At 41.3% G+C, this 27,180-nt stretch overlaps 2 protein-coding genes across 2 annotated transcripts in view; both read right to left on the bottom strand.

The window, feature by feature from the left end:
• Nucleotides 1–9,196, bottom strand: part of COPG2 (coatomer protein complex subunit gamma 2) — a 143,328-nt gene extending 134,132 nt beyond the window's left edge. Inside the window, exons 1-4 of the mRNA XM_018046921.1 lie at nt 9,076–9,196; nt 7,816–7,868; nt 7,173–7,253; nt 4,205–4,276 (exon numbers count right to left, since the gene is read on the bottom strand). Of these exons, the coding sequence (XP_017902410.1) occupies nt 4,205–4,276; nt 7,173–7,253; nt 7,816–7,868; nt 9,076–9,112 (243 nt within the window). The 5' untranslated portion in view covers nt 9,113–9,196. The remainder of the gene's footprint in view (nt 1–4,204; nt 4,277–7,172; nt 7,254–7,815; nt 7,869–9,075) is intronic.
• The window catches only part of TSGA13 (testis specific 13), a 30,018-nt gene continuing 12,283 nt past the window's right edge, over nt 9,446–27,180 (bottom strand). Inside the window, exons 6-8 of the mRNA XM_005679481.2 lie at nt 13,883–14,022; nt 13,211–13,338; nt 9,446–9,715 (exon numbers count right to left, since the gene is read on the bottom strand). Of these exons, the coding sequence (XP_005679538.1) occupies nt 9,546–9,715; nt 13,211–13,338; nt 13,883–14,022 (438 nt within the window). The 3' untranslated portion in view covers nt 9,446–9,545. The remainder of the gene's footprint in view (nt 9,716–13,210; nt 13,339–13,882; nt 14,023–27,180) is intronic.

Genomic DNA, 27,180 nt, shown 5'->3' with positions numbered 1-27,180 from the left:
AATTAAAAATAAATTTTAAAAAGTTAAGTTAAAAAATTTTGAAAAAGAAAAAAATAATAAAATAGGAAAACATGCACTACCTGATTTAAAATGAACTATAAAGCTACAGTAGGACTTCACTGGAGAAGGCAATGGCAGCCCACTCCAGTACTCTTGCCTGGAAAATCCCATGGACGGAGGAACCTGGTAGGCTGCAGTCCATGGGGTCGCTAAGAGTCGGGCATGACTGAGCGACTTCCCTTTCACTTTTCACTTTCATGCATTGGAGAAGGAAATGGCAACCCACTCCAGTGTTCTTGCCTGGAGAATCCCAGGGACAGGGGAGCGTAGTGGGCTGCCATCTATGGGGTCGCACAGAGTCGGACATGACTGAAGTGACTTAGCAGCAGAAGCAGCAGGACTTCATTGGTGGCTCAGTGGATAAGAATCTGCCTGCCAGAGCAGGGCACACAGGTTTGATCCCTAATCCAGGAAGATTCCATATGCATCGGAGAAACTATGCTCATGAGCCACAACTACTGAAGCCCATGCTCTGGAGCCCAAGAGCCACAACTACTGAGCCCACGTGCTACAACTACTGAAGCCTGTGCACTCCAGGGTCCATGAGCCACAGCTACTGAGCCTATGTGCCACAACTACTGAAGCCCGTGTGTCCTAGAGCTGTGTTCCACGACAGGAAGCCACCACAATAAGAAGCCCATGCAGCACAGTGAAGAGTAGCCCCCGCCTGCCACGACTAGAGAAAGTTCGCACAGAGCAATAAAGACCCAGTGCAGCCAAAAATAAAGAAATGAATAAAATTATTATTTTTTTAAGCGACAGTAATAGTATGATTCTGGAATAAGAACAGACATATAGGAAAAAAAAAAAAGGAAAGTGGCAGTGTAACACAATCATTATTATTCTTCCTCATCCTTCTTCCTCCATATTGATAAGCAATTATTCCAGTAGAACTTGTTAAGAAAAAGAGAGGAGGAGGAAATGGAGGACGGGGTGAAGGAAGAGGAAGGAGATGAAAAGAAATTCCTCCTTCACTTCATATCATGTGTAAAAATTAACTCAAAATGATCACACAGCAATTTTAAGACACAAAAACTACATAATACCTAAGAAAAAAGCATAGCAGAAAATCTCTGTGACTTTGGGTTACACAAAGATTTCTACAATACACATCAAAAGCACAATCCATAACAGGAAGAAGAAAAACCTGATAAACTAGACTTCACCAAAATTTAAAACTTCTGTTCTTTTAAAGGTTAAGAAAATGAAAAATAAGATATAGGCTGGGAGAAAATATTTGGAAAACATCTGATAAAGGACTTGTATCCAGAATATAGAAAGACCTTTCAAAATTCAGCAGAAAGAAAATATACAACCAAATTATTAAAAATGAGCAAAAGATATGATCAGATCCTTCATCATAGAAGATATATGAACGTGAAAGTGAAGTTGCTCAGTCGTGTCCAACTCTTTGTGACCCCATGGACTGTAGCCTGCCAGACTCCTCTGTCTATATGATTTTCTAGGCAAGAATACTGGAGTGGGTAGCCAACCACACCCTTCTCTAGGAGATCTTCCCCATCCAGGGATCAAACACCCATTTCCTGCATTGCAGGCAGACTCTTTACTATATGAGCCACCAGGGAAGCCTCTACACCTACCATATGACCCAGTAATTCCACTCCTAGGTATTTACCCAAGAGAAATAAAAACTATGTTTAAAAACTTATACATGAATGTTTATAGCAACGTTATTCCTAGCCATCAAAAAATGGTGACAAACCAAATATTCTATAGCTGGTGCAAAAATAAACAAACTGAGGTACATCTATACAACAAATACCACAATGAAATAAAAAGGAATCAACAAACAAAAACATGGACAAATCTTAAATGAGTTATGCTAAGTGCCTGAAAAGGAGATTCAAAAAGCTTCATATATATGATGAAGTATGATATTCAAAGTATAATATCATTCTTATGACTTCCTGGAAAGCAAAACTATAAGGAAAGAAAAGAGATTACTGGTTTCCTAGGTCTGAGGATGGTAGGAATAAATCATATAATAGAAAACTTTTTGGAGTGATGGAAATGTTCTAAATCTTGATTAATACTACTGTATAAATTTGCCAAAACTCATAAAACTATACCCTAAAAAGGGTGGATTTTACTATTTGTAAAGTATATTTTTAAAAAATGCAGTAGTGAGTAAATGAGAAGTCAAGCCACAGGCTGGGAGGAAATATTTACAAAATACCTATCTCATGAAGGTCTTGTATTCAGAAAATACAAAGAGCACCTACAACTCAATAAGCAGAAGATAAACAACCTGATTTAAAAAAAAAAACAGATAAAAGATGTAAACAGAAGATGTTTATTTTCTTCTTACTAAAGAAAATAAACAGGTGGCAAATCAGCATATATTTGCTTAATACATGATTAACATATTCATCATTCAGGAAATGTAAACCCAAGAATGCCACTTCCAGATATTAACCAAAGAAAATGAAAACATATTAATAGGTCCACACACAGACTTGTACTTCAGTAGTTTTAGCAGCTTTGTTTATATTTATAAACTAGAAATAAGCCAAATATCCATTAACTGGTTAATGGATAAATAGTTAAGATTACTTACCTCCATACAATGGAATACTACTCAGCAACAAAAATGAATAAACTACTGATACACACAAGAACTGGAATCAATCTCAAAAGCCATAAGTAAAAGAAACAAGACAGAAAAGTCATAAAAGACTATATACTCTATGATTAAATTTAAATAAAATTCTTTCTGATTTGATAAAAGGCATTACTGATTCTGTCTCCAGTGATAAAAAGGATCCTAGTCGTCCTTGGCATGCAGTGGCAAAACACTTAAATCACCAATGCAGACAAGTATGATCAAGGACCTACAGAAGACAAAGCTTTGGGTCATCAACTAGCTGCTACCACAGAAGACTGCTGTAAAAATGAGCTGGACCAGTGGGGTAGTTCCTTCTAAGTACACTGGTGAACTTGGTAAAAGAAAATGCTAAGGTGAGAACATTAAAATCACCCTAGACCATAAACACAGCCTAAGGTCTATGTCAGGGCCTAGAAACGTCCATAATGCCTTAACAGAAAGCCTCATGTCATGTGGGCACAGGCCTGAGATTTCTGAAAAGCATACCCTGCAGGTGACTGAATAAAATGCAAATTCAATTCACCTTCTGTGGGACATTTTATGTTAAAGTTAGCATCCTAATTGAGAAAGAAGGAGTGGGGCCCTGGAAACTGGAATGGGGACACAGGGGCAGATTCTGATGAATCTGACTACCTTGAACCTCTAAATTCCTCCAGGCTTCCATGGCAAGTGAAAGCAGTCCTCCATACTCTGTCTGAGGAAATCAGACTCCTTTGCCTGAAGAATGTACAGCGACTTCCCCTGAGACACTTGCCTTAAAAGGGTCTGCTGATGTTCCTGAAGACCTAATCCCCAAGCTGCTCATTATCTAGACACATAACCAGACTCAAATCCCATAAAGTCCTCAACACAAAATATGGCCTGTGTTGATATGCAAAACATACCAAAAGGACTGCACAGTTTGACCAATCTATGTTAACAGAAAACAGAAATACAGATCCCATAATCCCCTTCTCTGGATGGGTTTGAGTCAGAGCTGGGCAAAAAGGAAATATGTGCCGCAATGGAGGATGGAAATGAAGCACAGCTGTTTCGCTTGAAAGTTAGGGTGGTCGAAGGGAATGAGAGACAGACACGGGGGTGCTGGCAGCCTCAGTCTGTCCTCACTCTTCTTTTCCCTACTCCTCATCCTCTTCCCCACTCTGCATCTAACTCTTCTCAACTGCCAAGAGAAACCCCAGGCCCACCAGAAACCTGACTGAGAGTTTAGGAGATGAGATAGCTATGTCCACTGATTTCTATACCAGTCCATCTGTGCAGTGTCATGCGAGAGGCTGGATATTAGCAGTTTTCATGACTGCATGGCAGATCTGTGAGTGAGCAGCTTTAAACAATATACTTTCATTCTTTCATTTTCCTGTGTTCTTTAATAAGCATTTATAAGTTTTATGAAGATAAACAATTTTTAAATAGTTTTAAACATTTTAAGCAACCTTCCCTCATTTGGACTACTCTAAGTTTCCCCAAGGAAAACAAAAAGAGCATTTTTAGTCTAAAGAATTTAACAAAAAGACTTACATCATTAGACTGAAACAGTCGAGTCATTGCAAAGAAGGCTTCTGTGGCTTCTGTAGTTCCAAAGTGTTCACCCTAAGTAATTTAAAGTAAATTTAAATTAAAACAATTTCTTAAACAAGAAAAAAAAAGGATTTTTCCCATTATTTCTGCAAAGATCTTTTAGAACCCAGAAAAAAAATCTCTATAAACACTGTGCCTTTGTTATTTTTCTGACTTTTAATTTATGAACCCACATGGCCATTTATCCATTCCTTATTTAAAATAATTCGTTATCACACACTATGCTATAAAAGTTCTAGAACAGTGGTCTCTAACCTTTTAGCATGAACTATTTTAAATTCTCTGAACAACTGAGATTTACAGGAGATAGAAAACGAAGTTGAGTTCTTAGTCAGAACAAGATGTTATTGTTACACAGCCTAAGAACGGATATCATACCTCCTACATTTCTATAATCCAATGTCCAGTGCAAAGCCTGACCTATCATAGGAGCATAATAAATATTAAACTGTAATGAACTATAGGAATCACAGAAAACATGGTAAGAAGGGACCAACCAAAAGGGCAGGAATCAGATTATACAAAAAGGCTTACAGGGCTAATACAAAAGGCTTGTAGGGCTGCCAATACATCTCAAGATACTGGCTCAAGGCCCTAAAAACATTCTTTGGATCAGAACTCTAATATGTTTAATAGATCATCTGAGGATATTCCTAAAATACAGATTTTGATTCATTGGCTCTGGTGTGAAACCTAAAATTTTCCATTTCAAATTAGCTCCCAGTGATGTGAATGCTACTGATCTGGGAACCACATACTTTTGAGTAGTAAGGTGTTAGATAACATATATTATTAATAGTCAAACACTGCAGACCACAGACCACCTGAGACATTACCATTTCAATATTTAATTTCTTCATTAAAAGCAATCCTATATAATATGTTAGGCTCCATCATTTTTCAGGGCTTCAGCTTTCACAAAAAATACAACTACTCTTCAATCTATTTGTCATAGGTGTAAGAATAAACCTAAATTTTGATGAAAAACGTGGATAGTTTAGGATGAAAGACACCTTAAGTCCCTACTTTCTGACTTGAAACTCAAAAATATATGGATGTGTCAACTCTGGTAGAAATTTAAAAGTAATTTTCCGTAAAGAACTACCATGAATTAGGCAAAAGATAAGGTTAAGGTTCTGAAATCTGTTCACCTAGTTGTCAGTGTTCATCAGACTATGTGGGTAACTTCCTCATCAAGATAGTTATGTTTCAACATGGGTTGCCCATCAAAGCAGTATTGGTCAATATAAAAATATATGCTACTCTAGACCAGCTTTACTCAAAGCTATGCTTGCTGACTGGAGTTAGCCAATTTGGACACAATGTGTGCCATGAAAAGTTAAATCAAACTAACTTTGCCTTAAATGTTTCCAATAATACCACAAGAGGATATATGTTTGTGAATAGATATATTTTATTTAAAAGCATGGACCTTCAGGATTGGGAAGACATGTACACCCGTGGCGGATTCATGTTGATGTACGGCAAAACCAATACAGTATTGTAAAGTAAAATAAAATAAAATTAAAATAAATAAATAAATAAATAAAAGCATGGACTTGTTGTTCAGCCTTCATTTGCAAACTACAAAACTTTATCTCGGTCATGAAACGTAGCCAAGTAAAAAGTCTCATGGAATTCAAGTTGGAAACCACAGTGTTCTTTGTACCATATATAAACCACCTGAGGTATATATATAGGTGCACATACACATGTGTGTGTATATGAATCTAACAAAAAATCACATTTTCTAAGGTCCTAGACATTTCATGAGATTTTTCAGTCTGAAGCAATAAAAAACAAGAACAACAACAAAAAACATACACACACACACAAGAAGAAGTAGGATCTATGTTTCATGATTTTTGTCGGTTTTGTCTGCTATATCCCCTGTGCATAGGACACAGCAGGTACATAATAAATATATATGCTGAATGACTGAATGAATACTATTTCTGAATGCCGTGTCCACAACTATTTTCGGTGCTTCACATTTACTGTATCATTTAATCATTACCATTGTCTAAAACAGCTTTATCATAATCCCCATTTAGAGAAAACGACATAAAGCACAAAACAGTTAAGCCCAGAACCATACTAAGAAAATCATAAACAAACAGAGGCATACCTTGCAGATACTGTAGGTTCAGTTCCAGACCATGGCGATAAAATAAATATTATAATAAAGTACATCACAGGAATTTTTTGGTTTCCCAGTGCATATAATGTTATATTATCTATACATATAAATTTATACATTTATACATATAAATGTTGCATATAAATGTTTATACTACACTAGTCTATTTTGTGCAATAGCATTATGTCTAAATAAAGACAATGTACAAACCTTAACTTAAAAATACTTTATTGCTAAAAAATGCTAACCATCATCTAACAATACAGGGTTGCCACAAACACTCAATTTGTAAAAAAAAAAAAAAATTCAATAAAGTGAAGTACAATAAAACAATATTCCTGCTTATATTCCTTAATTTGAATATTAAAATGAAAGCTTTAAAACATTAATATACCCTCACAAAAGGATAAAATGTCTATCTAGAATTTGTCTAAGCTTTTTAAAAATATTTTTGGAGGGACATAAAGACCTGTGAACATACCTAAACAACATGTTTGAATATTAACTAATACTTGTTACATTCAAATCAATGTTGAGATTGTACTGTGTGCTTAGCTGATTTGGTACCTCATGAATAAGAAAGAAGTATATGTCATACTCCTTGTCCACAAGAAATTTTACATATTACTACATTAATCAAACACTGCAAATTCTAAAATTAAGTGAATTATTAAAAAATTAATAATTACACTTTCTAGAAAAAACTTCACTGCACATTATGTATTTCTATTCTAAGATACAAATCTGAGGAAAATCACAGTAATTTACCTGGTTCAGTAAGTAAAGAATCTTTGTAAGAATATGCAAACATCTTCTTGGATTAATGGGCGTTTCATTGAATATACGAGCCTGCGGAAACAAAAAACACTGCTATATATATTTTCTATCACAGATTATAGACAATCAAATAAAATGAAGACGATTATATATATGTTTTAGGACTATTATATATTTTAATCATAGTATCCAAATAATTTAGCTTATAGTTTTCCATTTATTATGGTATATAATAAATTATCAGATGTGATTTTTCCATTCTATACTCACTCCCTTAAGTCTCCCACTTCAACTTGTGGACTTTATCTAAGAATTTCAATATTTACCTACATCATTTTAATACAACGAGCTTAGTATCTATAACTTCCTTCAAAAACCTTGCGCTAAACACCTCCTACCTTATTTTACTTAAAATTCTCAACATGTGACAGAGTCTACAAATGTTTGCATTTCTATAAACTCCAGACTTTCCTATGACAAGTAACCCCTCTTTTTTTTTTTTCCCTCCAGTATATATTCTCTGAACTCAGTTACATTCCTTAATTCTTATTTTGGATCATAGAATTCCAGGTGCTCTGTCCCCATTCTAAAATGGAACAGAAAAGAAAAAACACACTATACTTCCAAGCCATACCTCTTGTAAGACAGCACTCTTCTCCAGATGCCGAAAAGGATTGGAGCCACTACCTATATTATGGGGGAAAAAATGTCTTTAATAGCTGGCATACACAGATGTATTTACTTTCTAAGAAGGGTTTTAAATGCTTGAGAAATCTCACCTATGCGAGGTGTCCACTTGGATATTACAGTGATAATCATTACTAATATGCATACAAATTGATTAAAATCTTTTTGACTCTGACATTAGCTCTGTCTGCTATCCTGTAAGATCCTGTACTTCTCTTTTACAGAAACTCTACCTAAAATGAGTACCTTGTCTTCTTGGCCTGCCTTATTTTTATATGAATGTTACAAATATCTGCCATGTCCACACAACTCAGATTTAGATTGTGGTAAGGCTCTTCGGATTTCCCTACAGGAAAGCACTATTTTGTGTATTTCTAACATTTTGCTGGGAGGCAGAAGAGTTTATCAGAGAATTAGATACGCGTCAAGCTTTGAAGGGGCCATAGAGGTTTACTAACCCAACCCTCGACCACGCTTTGTGAGAGCAGCTATCAATCACTGAGACTTTTCTTTTTTTTTTTTTTTTTTTTTTTTTTTTGAGGGGACTTGGCTATCTGCCTCATTTACTCTGGACCAAAGATGGGTATCAGGATGCAACTCACTTTTGGATGCTTGAGTATTAAATGAGCTAGGTACCACGGAACAGCCTTGCCCCCAGGGAAGCGGACAGCGCAGAGGTCCCCAGGGAGACTGTAAGGTACAAGCACCACAAAGTTCATACACACACACACAGTCCGGTCGACCCCAGACCCACTCCGGGCCGTACACTATCAGCACCCCGCCCCCACCCCACCCCATCCAACCCCCGCCTCTCGCAAGCGCACACTCACTCCCTCCGCCACCTGCCGTGGGCCCGCCTCTTTGGTGGGCAAGCCCACCCCAGGCGAACCGGCGGAGGAGAAGGCGGCTCCGAGGAGCGGCGGCGCCAGAGGAGGGGGGCTGGGGGCGGGGCCGCCGAGCAGCCCGAGGCGGCGCGCGGGCGGCCGCGCGCGAGCGCGCCGACCTGAAGGGAGGCTCTGGAGCCCTGGGGGAGGGGCTAGGGGCAGGCCCCCGGCTGAAGCGGAGCGGGGTCGGAGGAGGGGCCGGGCTCAAACTCCAGCCCCCTGGCACACCGGCGCCCACGCCCCCAGGTTCGCAGTCCCCGAGAGCAGGTGGCGGCGGGGCGGGGGAAAGGGAAGGGGCCCTCGCGGCTGAGCCCCTGGCGTACCAGACTCCTCGTCCTTCTTGTCGAATTTTTTAATCATCTTGGACGACTTCCCAGCGCCCAGACCCACCGCAACCGTCCCAGGCGCCGCAGCCGGCAAGCGGAAGAGGCTGCAGGAAGGCCGGTCCGGTACTCTGGCGCCGGTTGGGCCGCGGTCCCGTCACTCGGAAAGAAGGCCCGCCCTCCCTACCCGGCGCCGGCCGCTCTCACCGCCCCCGGGGGCGTGGCCACGCCCTCTCCTCCTTCCCAAACCGGGAGGAGGCGGGGCCAGCGGTGGTTCCCGCCGGAGTCGCATCTCCGCCCCTACAGCGACCGGTAGCAGGTGGGGGCTAGCCCCTGCCCGCCCTACAAGCCACCCGGCAGCCCACACCCGGAGCGGGCAGAATGAAATTTTATTGGTTGGCACGCCCTAGATGGCGACTTCTGTAGGCCCCTCAGTCTTTGGAGAAGCGGGGGCCCTGTAGGGTTTGTTTTCACTTAATGACAGTGGCGCTTTTTATAAACCACTGCTGGGCCCTTCCATTGCGGAACTCGCTCTCTCCTGGTGCGGTTCTGGTGGGCTTCTTCTCCAGGAGTGATGAAAGGGTTAATGGTTCCCAAATCATCTGGGAAGTTGGCGGGTCGCTCCCTGACTTCTTGGAGACTGCAACAAAGCACAGGGCACCTTCGTGAAAATGGACTTCCCAAGGGAGGACACATAATGTGAAAAATGAAGAGACCCATTTGGAGGGGTGAGAAAGCTGGTCTTTACTCAGAGCAAGAAGGGTAGGTTTTGGACCACTGACCACCATTCCCAACTTTGTTTATAATTCTTCCCTTCATCAAGACACACTTTAAAACACTACCAGTTTAGGATCTTCCCTATCTAACCCCACCCTTTCAAATGATTCCATCTGTGACCATTTTGACACTTGTGTGTTTATGTGTGTGTGTGTGTTAGTTGCTCAGTCGTGTCCAACTCTGCGGCCCCATGAACAATAGCCCACCAGGCTCCTCTGTCCACAGAATTCTCCAGGCAAGAGTACTGGAGTGGGTTGCCATTCCCTTCTCCAGGGGATTGACACATAACTCTTACTAAGTTAAGGTACTTTCACTTGTGCGTTCAGATTCCTCTTAGCCCTTTCCTAAAATGTATGTTGATTTTCAGTTCTCCTGTCTGAGAGTGTGACTAAGAAGCTGTTTCTACCTTTGGCTTCAGTATCACTTTTTCCAGATTCTCTTTCAATTTCAGCCCTTCTTGGATGCCTCTGTTTGGGCTTGGCCTGTTCCCATCCCTCCCCTCTATTCTGAAGCATTATGCCATGTAATATCTCTTAAATCTCTTTTCTTATTCCTACTGCTATTGCCTTAATTCAGGTCCTATCTGTTTTTTGGACAGCCTCCTAACCAGCCTTCATAGCCCCCATCAAAGCAGTTTTCTATGTAACCTTTTATTTGGATGCCTGGTAAATATGGAACATTATGGATGGAAGGAGGGCTTGCTAGGTTCTCTTTGGCTTGAAGTAGAGACACTGCATCAACTTCACAATAGATCATTTAGGAAAAGCACAGTAATGGCCCTTCAGATACATAGGGTAAACAGCCATTCATTTTTCTTGAGGGAAACTGTAAAGTTACCATAATTCTAAGAAATTCTGCAGACTGAGATATTAAGTGTTCTGTTTAGAAGTGTAAATTGGGTTATTGGGTTACCTTAACAGAATCATGGCCTTGGAAAATCAGAGAAATTTTAATCCAGATTAGCTTCTAGACCCTGGAGAAACTCTTTCTTCTAATATGGATTTAAACTAAACTGCTGATATCCTGCATATGGTATCAGTTGAGATTTAACTCCAACTTTACTAAATATACTATTATGCTTGCCTTTTCTGGTTTATAAAGCTCAAACCTTGCTTTCCATGTAGAGTTTCCCTTGAAGGAAATAGACGTTCCTACTTATTTATTCTGGGCCTGAAAATAAAAAGGCTTAGGGGAAAGGAGCAACCTCTTCCCCTCTCGTGGGCTAGAGGTATTGGGAGCCTAGGCAGAGATGGTGCCCGTAAACTGAGAGACTCCCAAGAATGGATAATATGCTGGGGGCCTGCTGGTAAGTGTGAAGGAACTTGGAGGATGGAGGGGAGAGTTGAGGCTGAGCTTAAGAGTGGCCCTTTTTATTTATTTATTTTTAAATATCTATTTGTTTGGTTGCACTGGGTCTTAGTCGCAGCATGTGGGATCTAGTTCCCTGACCCAGGATTGAACCCGAGCCCCCTGCTTTGGGAGTGTGAACTCTTAGCCACTGGGCCACCAGGGAAGTCCCAGAGTGGCCCCTTTTAAAACAAGATAAATGACTCTCTGCCACCCTTGAACTTTTGTCCGCATCTGTGAAGTGTTTTGGGTTTTAGTTTTGTTTGTTTGTTCTGCTTTGGTTGTTCGCTGCAGCGTGTGGGATCTAGTTCCCTGCCAGGGATCAAACCCACATCTCCTGCATTGGGAGTGCAGAGCTTAACCAGTGGACTGCCAGGGAAGTCTCTATGAAGTGTTATTTAATGCCACAGTTTAGGTTTAGCTGTATATGGGGAGTTAAGAGGGTACTTCCCTGATGGCTTAAGTGGTAAAGAATCCGCCTGCAATGCAGGAGATGTGAGAGACATGGGTTCAATCCCAGGGTCAGGAAGATCTCCTGGAGAAGGAAATGACAACCCACTCCAATACTCTAGCCTGGAAAATCCTATGGACAGAGGAGCCTGGTGGGCTACAGTCCATAGGGTCACAAAGAGTCAGACACAACTGAACACTCAAGCACAGGGAGTTAAGAGAGGCAGTAGGTGGGTGAGGTGGCGCATAGGTCCAGGAGGAGCAGAGATGCTTGAAGGAGCCAGGTAAGGGTTGGTAAAATATGCCCGTATGCCTCTGGAGCTGTGACTGTTGGAACTAAGGATGGTTGGCTGCCACTAGAATGGCCTTGCAGAACAGGGAAGCATACCTTTGGGAGTTTCAGAAATTGCTCAAGGAAAGAAACCCCAGAGGAGAAATGAACCTTATCTTGGAGCCATAGGCTAGGGAAGTCTGGGGACTCACTGATTAAACTAATACACAAATGTAAGTTCAGTGCTCTGAAATTCTTCAGTGGGTCATAAACACTTGCTGGATAAAACCTAAGCCTTTGTTTATACTAATAGACAAAGCCCTTAGTGACCTGGCCATCCATCTATCCTATGTACGAAAGTGCTATTACTGGTGCTTGATAAATATCCGACACTTAGTAAGTGCCCGATAAATGTTGCTAAATGAATGACAGTTTGTGAGGAGCATTCTTATTGCACCCCTACCTTATCCCAAACCTATTCCACACTGTCCTACTTCAGCCCCAAGGAGACTCATGGACCTTTGAGACTCACAGCTTATCCTTTGGCCCTTTTAGAACAGTTTTCCTCAAAGTGTGATATGCACACCACTGGGTAGTTTGGGAGATATGTAAACATTTTAAATTTTAATTATTATGAATTTGATTAAATGTATGCTGTGCTTTGTCCTTCAGTCATTTCCAACTCTTTGTAACCCCAGGAACTGTAGCCCACCATGCTCCTCTGTCCATGGTGGCACGAATACTGGAGTGGTTTGCCATGCCCTCCTCCAGGGAGTCTTCCCAACCCAGGTCTCCTGCATTGCAGGTGGATTCTTTACTGTCTGAGCCACCAAGGAAGCCTCAATTAAATGTATAAGAGGAGAAAAAAGCCCATGTGTTAGTATATCAAACCCATGATGTCAATAACATAGGACATTAGGACACAGGACATAGAACAATAACATAGGACAATAATTAGGATGAAACCAAAAAATAATAATGCTTTTAAAGAAAAACATTAAGTAAATTATAGGGCAAACAACACATTGACCAAAACTAGTAACGTGGTGGGTGATGTAGTTTGGGAAACACTATGCTGGAACTTTCTTGAAATTTGAGGATTTAAACAAGATCAAAAGCCTAGAACCACTCAGGCTTCTATCTGTTCTTGGCTTCCATGATACACAGAAAAACAGTCTCCGGAACCTCCAAGAGAGATGTTGATTTGCCCTCAACATTCATCCCCATAGGTTGTCCCTCCTGCCCACATTGCTGTCTTGTAAAGCATTGCTTTGAAAGAGAGGACCTTACCATCATTCTTCATATATTTTTTACAGACTGAAGCAAAGGTGAGCTGCGGGTACATTTTCTTCTGTTGCCTCAGAGTGTAGACCTTTGAATACCTCCCTTCACTCTTGAAATCCTTGTCGGTGGAAAACCTTAACAAAGAAAGTTGACTTAGTAGGTCCTAGTGTGGGGGTGAGGTAGGGGTAGGGGGTTATTGGAACCAGGCACTACAACCTCAGCTTCTAGGGAAGAAGAAAGGACAGCACAATTAGAGGGTGTTCATTGGTACAGAGTGGCAGTATTGTTCAGTGGAAGGGATGCTTCTAGAACCTACTATTGCAAGCCTATGAAGGAACTCCAGAATCTCCTCTCTCCTCTCCAAACTAGATAGAGGCTGCTCCTATAACCAGTTTCAAATCAGATTGTTCCTATATCACAATCCTTAACATGCACTGAGGGAGATTTTTTGGTTCCTCAAATCATAGACCTTTCACTACATCTCTTGTGAAAAATCTTAGTTTGCATTACTGTTTCTCTGTCGCTAAGGTGGAAATGTGGTTGGGGGTCACGTAGGAAAGCTGTCTTATTGTTATACAGTTCTCCACATTCCCTATAACCAAAAAGTATTTGTTAAATCATATTGAAGAGAGATAGTGACATGAATAAGGAAAAGGAAAGAAAGACCCAGGACTCCACCTAAACCATTGTTCTCGCTTGGATGTGGTGTCCTCCATCAGCATCAAAGGGAATACTGGTTTCAGTCCAGATCTTAAGTTTTTTTTCTGAGGCATCAAGGGTAGGAAGAAGTTCTCGGTGGGCTTGTGCTGATGACTTTCCTGCAGCAACGGGAAGAAGAGTAAGTGAGGGAGTAAGCTGAGTCCCCTGGGCTTAAAGGCAGAGCTAGGTTCCTGGACTAAGCTCCAGTTCCCCTAAACTCAGCAACAAGACCTGCCAAAGAGGGAAGTAGGGGTACAGAAACCCAAAGAAGAGAAAAGCAATTCCCTAAGTAGGCTAACACATATTCATTTCACAGCCAGATGATGTGTCCAAATTTTGCCCAGATTCCAAAGTCATTGATGAAGCTTGCACACTAGCTCTTTGTGTAAATGGAAGAATTTCCTGGATTTTGAGGATTCACTTAGTGAATTCCTTAGGAAACCAAACATTTGGTAATAAATTGGGAAATATTGTTGATCCATGGGATGCTACCCACCTTTCTTACAGATGGCTGTCTCATTCACATCCTATTTTCTGCAGTGAAAAGGCCACAGAATGGGATGTTTTGTGAGGTAATAATTTTGTCATTATTAAAGTCATAGAATCAAAGACTTTCAAAAGATCTTAAGGCCATCAAGTGTAACCATTCATCTTATCCCCACCTTATTATTATCAAGTGGTCAATCTTCCTATCTCTAAAAACCTAATCTACTTAATTAATAGCTGATTGCTAACACCCTGTAACTTCTACCCTACAGTCCAAATTGCAGCCATGAAATAGAAGGACACTGGCTCATTGGAAGAGAAACTACGACAAACCTAGAAAGAGTATTAAAAAGCAGAGACAATACTTTGAAGATCTGTATAGTCAAAACTATGGTTTTTCCAATTAGTTCAGTTCAGTTCAGTCGCTCAGTAGTGTCCAACTCTTTGCGACCCCATGAATCACAGCACGCCAGGCCTCCTTGTCCATCACCATCTCCCGGAGTTCACTCAGACTCAGATCCATCGAGTCCGTGATGCCATCCAGCCATCTCATCCTCGGTCGTCCCCTTCTCCTCCTGCCCTCAATCCTTCCCAGCATCAGAGTCTTTTCCAATGAGTCAGCTCTTCGCATGAGGTGGCCAAAGTACTGGAGTTTCAGCTTTAGCATCATTCCTTCCAAAGAAATCCCAGGGTTGATCTCCTTCAGAATGGACTGGTTGGATCTCTTTGCAGTCCAAGGGACTCTCAAGAGTCTTCTCCAACACCACAGTTCAAAAGCATCAATTCTTCGGCACTCAGCCTTCTTCACAGTCCAACTCTCACATCCATACATGACCACAGAAAAAACCATAGCCTTGACTAGATGGACCTTAGTCAGCAAAGTAATGTCTCTGTTTTGAATATACTATCTAGGTTGGTTATAACTTTCCTTCCAAGGAGTAAGCGTCTTTTAATTTCATGGCTGCAGTCACCATCTGCAGTGATTTTGGAGCCCAAAAAATAAATTCTGACACTGTTTCCACTGTTTCCCCATCTATTTCCCATGAAGTGATGGGACCAGATGCCATGATCTTCGTTTTCTGAATGTTGAGCTTCAAGCCAACTTTTTCGCTCTCCTCTTTCACTTTCATCAAGAGGCTTTTTAGCTCCTCTTCACTTTCTGCCATAAGGATGGTGTCATCTGCATATCTGAGGTTATTGATATTTCTCCTGGCAATCTTGATTCCAGCTTGTGTTTCTTCCAGTCCAGCGTTTCTCATGATGTACTCTGCGTATAAGTTAAATAAGTAGGGTGACAATATACAGCCTTGACATACTCCTTTTCCTATTTGGAACCAGTCTGTTGTTCCATGTCCAGTTCTAACTGTTGCTTCCTGACCTGCATACAGATTTCTCAAGAGGCAGGTCAGGTGGTCTGGTATTCCCGTCTCTTTCAGAATTTTCCACAGTTTATTGTGATCCACACAGTCAAAGGCTTTGGCATAGTCAATAAAGCAGAAATAGATGTTTTTCTGGAACTCTTGCTTTTTCCATGATCCAGCGGATGTTGGCAATTTGATCTCTGGTTCCTCTGCCTTTTCTAAAACCAGCTTGAACATCAGGGAGTTCACGGTTCACATATTCCTGAAGCCTGCCTTGGAGAATTTTGAGCATTACTTTACTAGCATGTGCGATGAGTGCAATTGTGCGGTAGTTTGAGCATTCTTTGGCATTGCCTTTCTTTGGGATTGGAATGGAAACTGACCTTTTCCAGTCCTGTGGCCACTGCTGAGTTTTCCAAATTTGCTGGCATGTTGAGTGCAGCACTTTCACAGCATCATCTTTCAGGATTTGAAACAGCTCAACTGGAATTCCGTCACCTCCACTAGCTTTGTTCATAGTGATGCTTTCTAAGGCCCACTTGACTTCACATTCCAGCATGTCTGGCTCTAGATTAGTGATCACATCATCATGATTATCGGGGTCATGAAGATCTTTTTTGTACAGTTCTTCCATGTATTTTTGCCGCCTCTTCTTAATATCTTCTGCTTCTGTTAGGTCCATACCATTTCTGTCCTTTATCGAGCCCATCTTTGCATGAAATGTTCCCTTGGTATCTCTAATTTTCTTGAAGAGATCTCTAGTCTTTCCCATTCTGTTGTTTTCCTCTATTTCGTTGCATTGATCACTGAAGAAGGCTTTCTTGTCTCTTCTTGCTATTCTTTGGAACTCTGCATTCAGATGCTTATATCTTTCCTTTTCGCCTCTCTTCTTTTCACAGCTATTTGTAAGGCCTCCCCAGACAGCCATTTTGCTTTTTTGCATTTCTTTTCCATGGGGATGGTCTTGATCCCTGTCTCCTGTACGATGTCACGAACCTCATTCCATAGTTCATCAGGCACTCTATCTGTCAGATCTAGGCCCTTAAATCTATTTCTCACTTCCACTGTATAATCATAAGGGATTTGATTTAGGTCATACCTGAATGGTCTAGCCGTTTTCCCTACTTTCTTCAATTTGAGTCTGAATTTGGTAATAAGGAGTTCATGATCTGAGCCACAGTCAGCTCCCAGTCTTATTTTTGCTGACTGTATAGAGCTTCTCCATCTTTGGCTGCAAAAGAATATAATCAATCTGATTTCAGTGTTGACCATCTGGTGATGTCCATGTGTAGAGTCTTCTCTTGTGTTGTTGGAAGAGGGTGTTTGCTATGACCAGTGCATTTTCTTGGCAAAACTCTATTAGTCTTTGCCCTGCTTCATTCTGCATTCCAAGGCCAAATTTGCCTGTTACTCCAGGTGTTTCCTGACTTCCAACTTTTGCATTGCAGTCCCCTATAATGAAAAGGACATCTTTTTTGGGTGTTAGTTCTAAAAGGTCTTGTAGGTCTTCATAAAACCGTTCAACTTCAGTTTCTTCAGCGTTACTGGTTGGGGCATAGAGTCATGTACAAATGTGAGAGTTGGACTGTAAAGAAGGCTGAGCACCAAAGAATTGATGCTTTTGAACTGTGGTGCTGGAGAAGACTCTTGAGAGTCTTCCCAAGAGGACAGCAAGATCAAACCAGTCAGTCCTAAAGGAAATCAACCTTGAATATTCATTGGAAGGACTGATGCTGAAGCTGAGGATCCAATACTTTGGTCACCTGATGCGATGAGCTGACTCATTGGAAAAGACCCTGATGCTGGAAAAGTTGAAGGGCAGGAAGAGAAGCGGGTAACAGAGGATGAGATGGTTGGTTGGTATCATTAACTCAATGGACATGAGTTTGAGCAAACTCCAGGAGACAGTGAAGGACGGGGATGCCTGGCATGCTGCAGTCCATGGGGTCACAAAGAGTCAGACATGACTGAGTGACTGAACAACAGCAAAACTCCAAACAGAACAAATCTAGTGTCTCTTTCATAGAGACCTTAAATAATTTAAAGAAATCCATCACATTTCCCCTGAGTTCCATCTCTCTTCCAGACTCAACATTGCCAACATTGTGAATTTTTTTCATATGACATGGCTTTGGGTTATTCCCTATTCTCCCGATTTCTCTCATTTTAACTCATTTAAGAAAGTTACAAATTAGATTCTTCCTAATGTGTGGCAAACTGAAATGGGAACAATATTCTAGGTGTAGACAGCTGCAGGATATATCTCATTAAAGTCCCTATTCAAATGTGATCACTGCTTCTGAGAACCTTCTCTAGCAACCCTGTCTAAATCACACCCATCACTCTCCATTCCTTTATCCTACTTTTGGGGGCACTTATTACAATAGATATGTTCTGTGCAATTGTTGACTTGCTTATTGTCTGTGTACTCCACTGGAATTAAACTTTGACTTAGTCACTGATAGATCCCTACCACATAACACTGCCTGGCAAATAGTAAGTGCTCAATAAATGTTATTGAATGAATAAAAGAATGACAGAATAAATGAATAACCAAACTAATTAGTTGACCTGTACTGAACCTTTTAGCTCAGAATTTTCAAACCTCTTTTTAAAAATGTTTGCTGCTGAATTAACCATGTCTTTTTTTATATTTGTTATTACATATATTGGTTATTTTGTTGTATTTATTTGCTATATCTGTTACATTTATTGTTTAATTCTCATAAAAATCTCATAAATTTTTATAAAAATCCTGTGGCTGAACCATGTCCTTTTGATTCTCATACTCTTGAAACTATTTCATTTTGAGGAACAGGATTCATTGACGTTACCTCCATTAATAGGGGTATTCATTTAAGTTACCTCCATTTATGCCTAGGACCTGTCATAGCCAATAATCTGACCACAAAAGAGCAGAAACCTTAGCAGAGCTAGATTTTAGAGCAGAAAAACAAGAATAAAGCCATTATTTGGAATCCAAAGCAGCACGAGCTAAGGACCCCAACTGCATGAGCCTGTCTATCTTGTCTCATATCATTTAGCATCATGCCATTAACATGTTTCCTACTTTCTTCCTGTCTGCTTCCTTCTCGCTCTAGCATTCATTCCTTACTTTTGCCCTGAATATCATTTTTTTTTAACCTACAAATTTTGCTTCAATCTGCCCCTACTTATCTACTACCTTCTTACTCATGGTTTGACTTTTTTCTGTCCTTCCCCTCCATGTCCTTTCAGTTTTTATTCCCACATGCACATGTGTGCTAAGTCACGTCAGTCGTATCTGACTCTGCAACCCTATGGACTATAGCCCACCAGGTTCTTCTATACATGGGATTCTCCAGGCAAGAATACTGGAGGGGGTTACCATGTCCTCCTCCAATCTCAATGCTCTCCTCCTCCTCACACACTCTCAATCTTTTCCTTTCCCAATTCAGATGCCTGGAAGCAAGAATCTGATTAGCTCAAGGATTTTGGTTGTTGGTAGGTTATGGAACTAAGCAGGACCCTGTGGAGCTCCTGGGCACAGAAATCTTTCTGTCGCCTATTTCTCATTTGTAGGGACTCCAGCCTCCATGACCTTCCCTGATTAGCAAACAGTTGCTAATCAAGGGAAGAGTAGTCAAGAAACCACCTGAAGCAAGATTAAAGGAACCAGAGTTCATCAAGGCCACCTGAGAGAAGATTAAAAGCATTCAGGCCCTGCACACAGCCTAATTTTATCAGCAACCCCACTCATGAACTATTCCTATAAAACTCCTCATCAAATCCTCCTAGGTTGGCACACAGTTTCTCAGCGTAGGAGCCCACTGTGTCCCCCTTTGCCTGGCAAAGCAATGTCAACCACAAATTGTCACTTACCAATTGCATTGCCAGTGACTGAACACAAGGGCGTTTGCCATCTGCCTGTGCAGAGATTGAACACTGTGCCACAGCAGCTGTTGACTTTCAACACCTCCTGAGGGAATTCAGTTTGGAGTGAGGCACTCTGTGCTCCAGGGAATCTGGTGGGACAGGTCTTTAGATAGTTGGGTGTTTTTCAGTCAGTTCAGTCACTCAATCGTGTCCAACTCTGTGTGACCCAATGGACTGCAGCATGCCAGGCTTCCCTGTCCATAGCCAACTCCCGGAGCCTGCTCAAACTCATGTCCATTTAGTCAGTGATGCCATCCAGCCATCTCATCCTCTGTCCTCCCGTTCCCCTCCTGCCTTCAATCTTTCTCAGCATCAGGGCCTTTTCTAATGAGTCAGCTCTTTGCATCAGGTGGCCAAAGTATTGGAGTTTCACCTTCAACATCAGTCCATCCAATGAATATTCAGGACTGATTTCCTTTAGGATGGACTGGTTGGATCTCCTTGCAGTCCAAGGGACTCTCAAGAGTCTTCTCCAACACCACGGTCCAACAGCAGCGATTATTTGGTGCACAGTCTTTTTTATGGTGCAACTCTCACACCCATACGTGACTACTGGAAAAACCATAGCTTTGACTAGATGCACCTTTGTCAGCAAAGTAATGTCTCTGCTTTTTAATATGCTGTCTAGGTTTCTCATAGCTTTTCTTCCAAGGAGCAAGAGTCCTTTAATTTCAAGGCTAGAGTCACCATCTGCGGTGATTTTGGAGCTGAAATAAATTCTGTCACTGTTTCCATTGTTTCCCCATCTATTTGCCAAGAAGTGATGGGACTGGATGCCATGATCTTACTTTTTTGAAAGTTGAGTTTTAGCCAGCTTTTCACTCTCTCTTTCATTTAAACCAAGAGGCTCTTTAGTTCCTCTTCACTTTCTGCCATAAGGGTGGTGTCATCTGCATATCTGAGGTTATTGGTATTTCTCCTGGCACTCTTGATTCCAGCTTGTGATTCATCCAGCCTGGCATTTCTCATGATGTATTCTGCATGTAAGTTAAATAAGCAGGATAACAATATACAGCCTTGATGTATTTCTTTCCCAATTTGGAACCAGTCCATTGTTCCGTGTCTGGTTCTAATTGTTGCTTCTTGACATGCGTACAGATTTCTCAGGAGGAAGGTAAGGTGGTCTGATATTCCCATCACTTTAAGAATTTTCCACAGTTTGTTGTGATACACACACTGAAAGGCTTTGGCATGGTCAATAAAGCAAAAGCAGTTGTTTTTCTGGAATTCTTTGCTTTCTCTATGATCCAACAGATGTTGGCAATTTGATCTCTGATTCCTCTGCCTTTACTAAATCCAGCTTGAACATTTGGAAGTTCACAGTTCACGTACTGGTGAAACCTAGCTTAGAGAATTTTGAGCATTACTTTGCTAGGGTGTGAGATGAGCGCAGTTGTATGGTGGTTTAAACATTCTTTGGCGTTGCCTTTCTTTGGGATTAGAATGAAAACTGACCTTTTCCAGTTCTGTGGCCACTGCTGGGGTTTCCAAATTTGCTGACATATTGACTACAGCACTTTAACAGCATCATCTTTTAGGATTTGAAATAGCTGGAATTCCATCACCTCCACTAGCTTTGTTCATAGTCATGCTTTCTAGGGCCCACTTGACTTCACATTCCAGAATGTCTGACTCTAGGTGAGTGATCACACCATTGTGGTTATCTGGGTCATTAAGATCTTTTTTGTATAGTTCTTCTGTGTATTCTTGCCACCTCTTCTTAATATCTTCTGCTTCTATTAGGTCCATACCATTCATGTCCTTTATTGTGCCCATCTTTGCATGAAATGTACCCTTGGTATCTCTAATTTTCTTGAAGAGATCTCTAGTCTTTGTCATTCTATTGTTTTCCCCTTTTTCTTTGCACTGATGACCGAGGAAAGCTTTCTTATCTCTCCTTATCTTCCTTATCTCTCGCTATTCTTTGGAACTGTGCATTCAAATGGGTATATCCTTCCTTTTCTCCTTTGCCTTTCACTTCTCTTCTTTTCTCAGCTATTTGTAAGGCCTCCTCAGACAACCATTTTGCCTTTTTGCATTTCTTTTTATTGGGGATGGTTTTGATCACCGCCTCCTCTACAATGTCATGGACCTCCGTCCACAGTTCTTCACACACTCTATTTGTAGGGACTCCAGCCTCCATGGAGGCTAATCCCTTGAATCTATTTGTTGATTCCACTGTATAATCCTAATGGATGTGATTTACGTTGTACCTCAAGGGTCTAGTGGTTTTCCTTACTTTCTTCAATTCAGTCTGAATTTTGCAATAAGGATTTCACGATATGAGCCACAGTCAGCTCCCAGTCTTGTTTTTGCTGACTGTGTAAAGCGTCTCTATCTTTGGCTGCAAAGAATATAATCAATGTGATTTCATTAATGACCATCTAGTGATGTCCATGTGTAGAGTCTTCTCTTGTGTTGTTGGAAGAGGGTGTTGCTATGACCAGTGTGTTCTCTTGGCAAAACTCTGTTAGCCTTTGCCCTGCTTCATTTTGTACTCCAAGGTCAAACTTGCCTGTTACTCCAGGTATCTGTTTACTTCCTACTTTTGCATTCCAGTCCCCTATGATGAAAAGGACATATTTTTTTTGGTGTTAGTTCTAGAAGGCCTTGTAGGTCATCATAGAACTGTTCAACTTCAGCTTCTTTGGCATTAGTAGTTGGGGCACAAACTTGGGTTACTGTGATATTGAATGGTTTGCCTTGGAAATGAACAGAGATCATTCTGTTGTTTGTGAGACTGCATCCAAGTACTGCATTTAGGACTCTTGTTGACTATGAGGGCTACTGCATTTCTTCTAAGGGGTTCTTACTTACAGTAGTAGGTAAGAATGGTCATCTGAATTAAAGTCACCCATTCCAGTGCATTTTAGTTCACTGATCCCTAAAATGTTCAATCTTGCCATCTCCTGTTTGACCACTTCCAATTTACCTTGATTCATGGACCTAACATTCCAGGTTCCTATGCAATATTGTTCTTTATATATCAGACTTTACTTCCATCACCAGTCACATCCACAGCAGGGCATTGTTTTCGCTTTGGCTTCATCGCTTCCTTCTTTCTGGAGTTATTCTTCTACTCTTCTCCAGTAGCATATTGGGCACCTACTGACCTGGGGAGTTCATCTTTCAGTGTCATTTCTTTTTTTGCCTTTTCATACTGTTCATGAGGTTCTCAAGGCAAGAATACTGAAGTGGCTTGCCATTCCCTTCTCCAGTGGACCACATTTTGTCAGAACTCTCCATCATGACCTGTCCATCTTGGGTTGTCCTACATGGCGTGGCTCATATTTGCATTGAGTTTGACAAGGCTGTGGGTGTTTTCAGGAACAAAATTTATGATCTCAATCCTCCTCATATCTAAATAAGCACTAAATCCCTTCATGGTGACATCAACTCTTCATGACTAGCAGAAAACCTTTTGTAAAGTGAGTGACCGATTACACTGAACTCCCCATTCACCAAAATTTTATATATATATTGACCTTCCCCCACTTCTTCTTTGGAGCAGTCTCTCAGAGCTATCTGAGATGCTGCCTCTCAGGCTGCAGTCCTCATTTTGCCCCAAATGAAACTTAACTCACAACTCTCAAGTTGTACATCTTATTTAGTCAAGAGCAATAAATCTATTCTTTTCTATTTCACCCAAAATTCTGTCTCTGAGATTTGCTTCGGTACCGGTGTACTGATAATGCCAAGCTTTTGGCCTCAGTTGGTTTTGGTTTGGTTTCAGTTTTCGTCTCGTTGGTTTGGTTTAACAGCACCGATCTATAGCACAGGTCACTGAGCAGCCTATGAGATTGGCTTCCCTGGGTCTGGTGTCCTCCTCTGGCTCTAGGTAGGCATAGAAAACTGAGTCTAGTTACTCAGAATATGGCCTTTGTTCACAAACTGTGGTAGGGCCATGTTACTTAGAAAGGGCTGTGAGTATAACAACCACTGTGATAGACATGTCTGGTCCATTCTTCAGCTTGATTGCTAATACCCACACTCTTTTTATACACATGTCTGGATGTAGCAAAAGAATGCTTCTTTTGTGTATAATCTTAGGCTCATAAAAGAGTGCCACATTTGTCTAGTAAGACAAGGAGGGATGCAGCATGAATATTCAAGAGGCATTCTAGATATTGGGCATTTCCATCTTCTTGGACTTGTTCCAGATAGCCCCACAAAATTACCATGCTGCCAGTCTTCGACAATCAAAGCCTTACCACTGTCTATTAATACAATTTGGCTGGTACTGCAATTTACTCATGAATAGGATCAGGTCCCGCATGCGACCTGCAAGGCCCACAAAGTGGTAGCTGTTTGAAGGAAGCTCTTCTTGCACCAAGGTTACATGATAGTCTTGCATCTCCTTCTCTACCTTGAGCAAGGCAACCCTGGCCTGGCATGTGTTCCTCTCAGTGTATATTACCCACTACCAGGAGAACAATCACTGAGCTTATGCTCAAATGGCACAAATTCTGAGACCCAAGAAATCATAGGCAATGAATCAATTAACTCTTTGTCAGCATATACTGTTGGGTGTTAGCATTTTATCCTTTGTTTGGAAAGGAATCTTTCACTGCCATCCATCTAGCAATGGAGAAAATACTAACTCTAAATTAACCACATGTTATTATAATGGTCTATCTTGGGTAATTCCACTCCCAGCATCATATTCCTGTTATAATTAGATTTTTTGTTAACACTTTCACTTATTTAATTTCTTCTAGTTATGTTAGGCCCACTTTTATGGCTGTCAAGATCTTTTTTACAAGAAAGACATACACACACACACACACATATTTGTGGCCACACCACAAGGCTTGTGGGATCTTGGTTCTCTGACTAGGGATTGAACTAGGGCCCCCAGCAATGAAACCCCAGAGTCTTAACCAGTGGATTGCCAGGGAATTCAAGATCTTTTTTAGATCATGATTCCTAAATATATCTTAAATTGGTTTTCTTCATTTTCTCTGCTATTGATTTAGTTCTGTCAACTATTAATTGGCACTGGCCTGTCAAGTGCAAATTGGCACTTGCCAAGAGCATGTGCCAGTAACTCAACAACAACAAGGGCATTTGCATCTGCCTCTGCAGAGACTCGGAGAAGGCAATGGCAGCCCACTCCAGTCCTCTTGCCTGGAAAATCCCATGGACGGAGGAGCCTGGTAGGCTGCAGTCCATGGGGCCGCTAAGAGTTGGACACGACTGAGTGATTTCACTTTCACTTTTCACTTTCATGCACTGGAGAAGGAATGGCAACCCACTCCAGTGTTCTCACCTGGAGAATCCCAAGGACTGGGGAGCCTGGTGGGCTGCTGTCTATGGGGTCGCAGAGTCGGACGCGACTGAAGTGACAGCAGCAGCAGCAGAGACTTAATCCTGTGCTACTGCAGCTTCTGATTTCCAACACTCTCTGAAGAGAAATCAGGCTGGAGAGACACTGTGTGTTCCAGGGAAACTGGTGGAACAGGTCTTTAGATAGATATTTTCAGGAACCGATTTCATGATTCCAGTCCTTCAGTTCAGTTCAGTTCAGTCTATCAATCATGTCCCTTTGTGACCCCACGGACTGTAGCATGCCAGGCTTCCCTGTCCATCCCCAACTCCTGGAGCTTGCTCAAGCTCATGTCCATTGAGTTGGTGATGCCATCCAACCATCTCATCCTCTGTTGTCCCCTTCTCCTCCTCCCTTCAATCTTTCCCAGCATCGGGGTCTTTTCTAATGAGTCAGTTCTTCAGTCCATACATGAGTACTGGAAAAACCAAAGCTTTGACTATACATCCCAATCCTTGCCTCTCTAGAAAAGCACTAAATCCCTTCATGGTGACATTAGTCCCTCATGACTAGCAGAAAACCTTTTGTAAAATAAGTGTTTGATTGCACTGAACTCCCCTTTCACCAAAATCTTTTATATTGACCTCCCTCCACAACCTCTTTGGAACAGTCTCTCAGAGCTATCTGAGGTGCTGTCTCCTGGGCTGAAGTCCTGATTTTGTCCCAAATAAAACTTAACTCACAACTCTCATGTTGTGTATCTTTTTTAGCTGACAATTAAATTCTTCAGCATGTCTCACCTTGACAGTTGTGGCAACAATATAGTTGTTCAGTCGTGTCCGACTCTTTGCAGTCCCATAGACTGCAGCCCACCAGCCTTCCTTGTCCTTCACTATCTCCTGGAGCTTGCTCAAACTCATGTCCATTGAGTCGGTGATGTCATCCAACGTCTCATCCTCTGTTCTCCCCTTCTCCTCCTGCCGTCAATCTTTCCCAGCATCAGGGTATTTTCTAATGAGTCGGCTCTTCAATCAGGTGGCCAAATATTGGAGCTTTAGCTTCAGCATCAGTCCTTCCAATGAATAATCAGGGTCGATTTCCTTTAGGATTGACTGGTTTGATCTCCTTGCAGTCCAACAGACTCTCAAGAGTCTTCTCCAGCACCACAGTTCAAAAGCTTCAATTCTTCAGTGCTCAGCCTTTTTTATGGTCCAGCTCTCACATCTGTACATGACTACTGGGAACACTATAGCTTTGACTAGATGGATCTTTGTTGGCAAAGTAATGTCTCTGCTTTTTAATACACTGTCTAGGTTTGTTATAACTTTTCTTCCAAGGAGCAAGTGTTTTTTGATTTCATGGCTACAGTCACCATCTGCAGTGATTTTGGAGCCCAAGAAAATAAAGTCTGTCACTGTTTCCATTGTTTCCCCATCTACTTGCCATGAAATGATGAGACCAGATGCCATGATCTTAGTTTTTGAATGTTGAGTGATAGTTAATCTTTCTGATTTTTATCTCCTCTGCAACTAATATACTTTTTGCTCAACTTCCAAAAACGGTCTTTCTAAACTGCAGATTTGGTTATACTTTTAAACTCCTGCCATTTACTCTCTTGTTGTTGTTGTAGTCACGTCTGACTCTTTGTGACCCATGGACTGCAGCATGCCAGGCTTCCCTGTCCTCTACCATCCCCCAGAGTTTGTTCAAACTCATGTCCGTTGAGTCCGTAATCCTATCTAACCACCTCATCCTCTGCCGCCCTCTTCTCCTTTGCCTTCAATTTTTCCCAGAATCAGGGTATTTTCCAATGAGTCGGCTCTTTGGTTCACATCAGGTAGCCAAAGTATTGGAGCTTCAGCCTTAGCATCATCAGTCTTTCCAGCAAATATTCAGGGTTGATTTCCTTTAGGACTGACTGGTTTGATCTCCTTGCAGTCCAAGGGACTCTCAAGAGTCTTCTCCAGTACCACTATTTACTCTCTTACATTCCCCTAAATGCATCTCACTTTCTCATGAATCTATGCCTTTTCTTTTCCCATTGATTGGAATATCTTCTTTTATTTTTGGTCAGGGTTCACCTCCTTTGCCAAACCTCCCTGATTATTTCCTTTCCTCCAACAAAGATACTGTTCCCTACTGTATATTAGTATATCTTGTATATTCTTTTATTACTCACATATCCTAGCATATTAGATTAATAATTACTTTGTATATCTCATTTATTGATCTGTCTCTCCTGTTAGACT

The sequence above is a fragment of the Capra hircus genome, chromosome 4, assembly GCF_001704415.2.
Source record: "Capra hircus breed San Clemente chromosome 4, ASM170441v1, whole genome shotgun sequence".
Taxonomy (NCBI): Eukaryota; Metazoa; Chordata; class Mammalia; order Artiodactyla; family Bovidae; genus Capra; species Capra hircus.
This window is presented reverse-complemented; position numbering and strand designations above follow the sequence as displayed.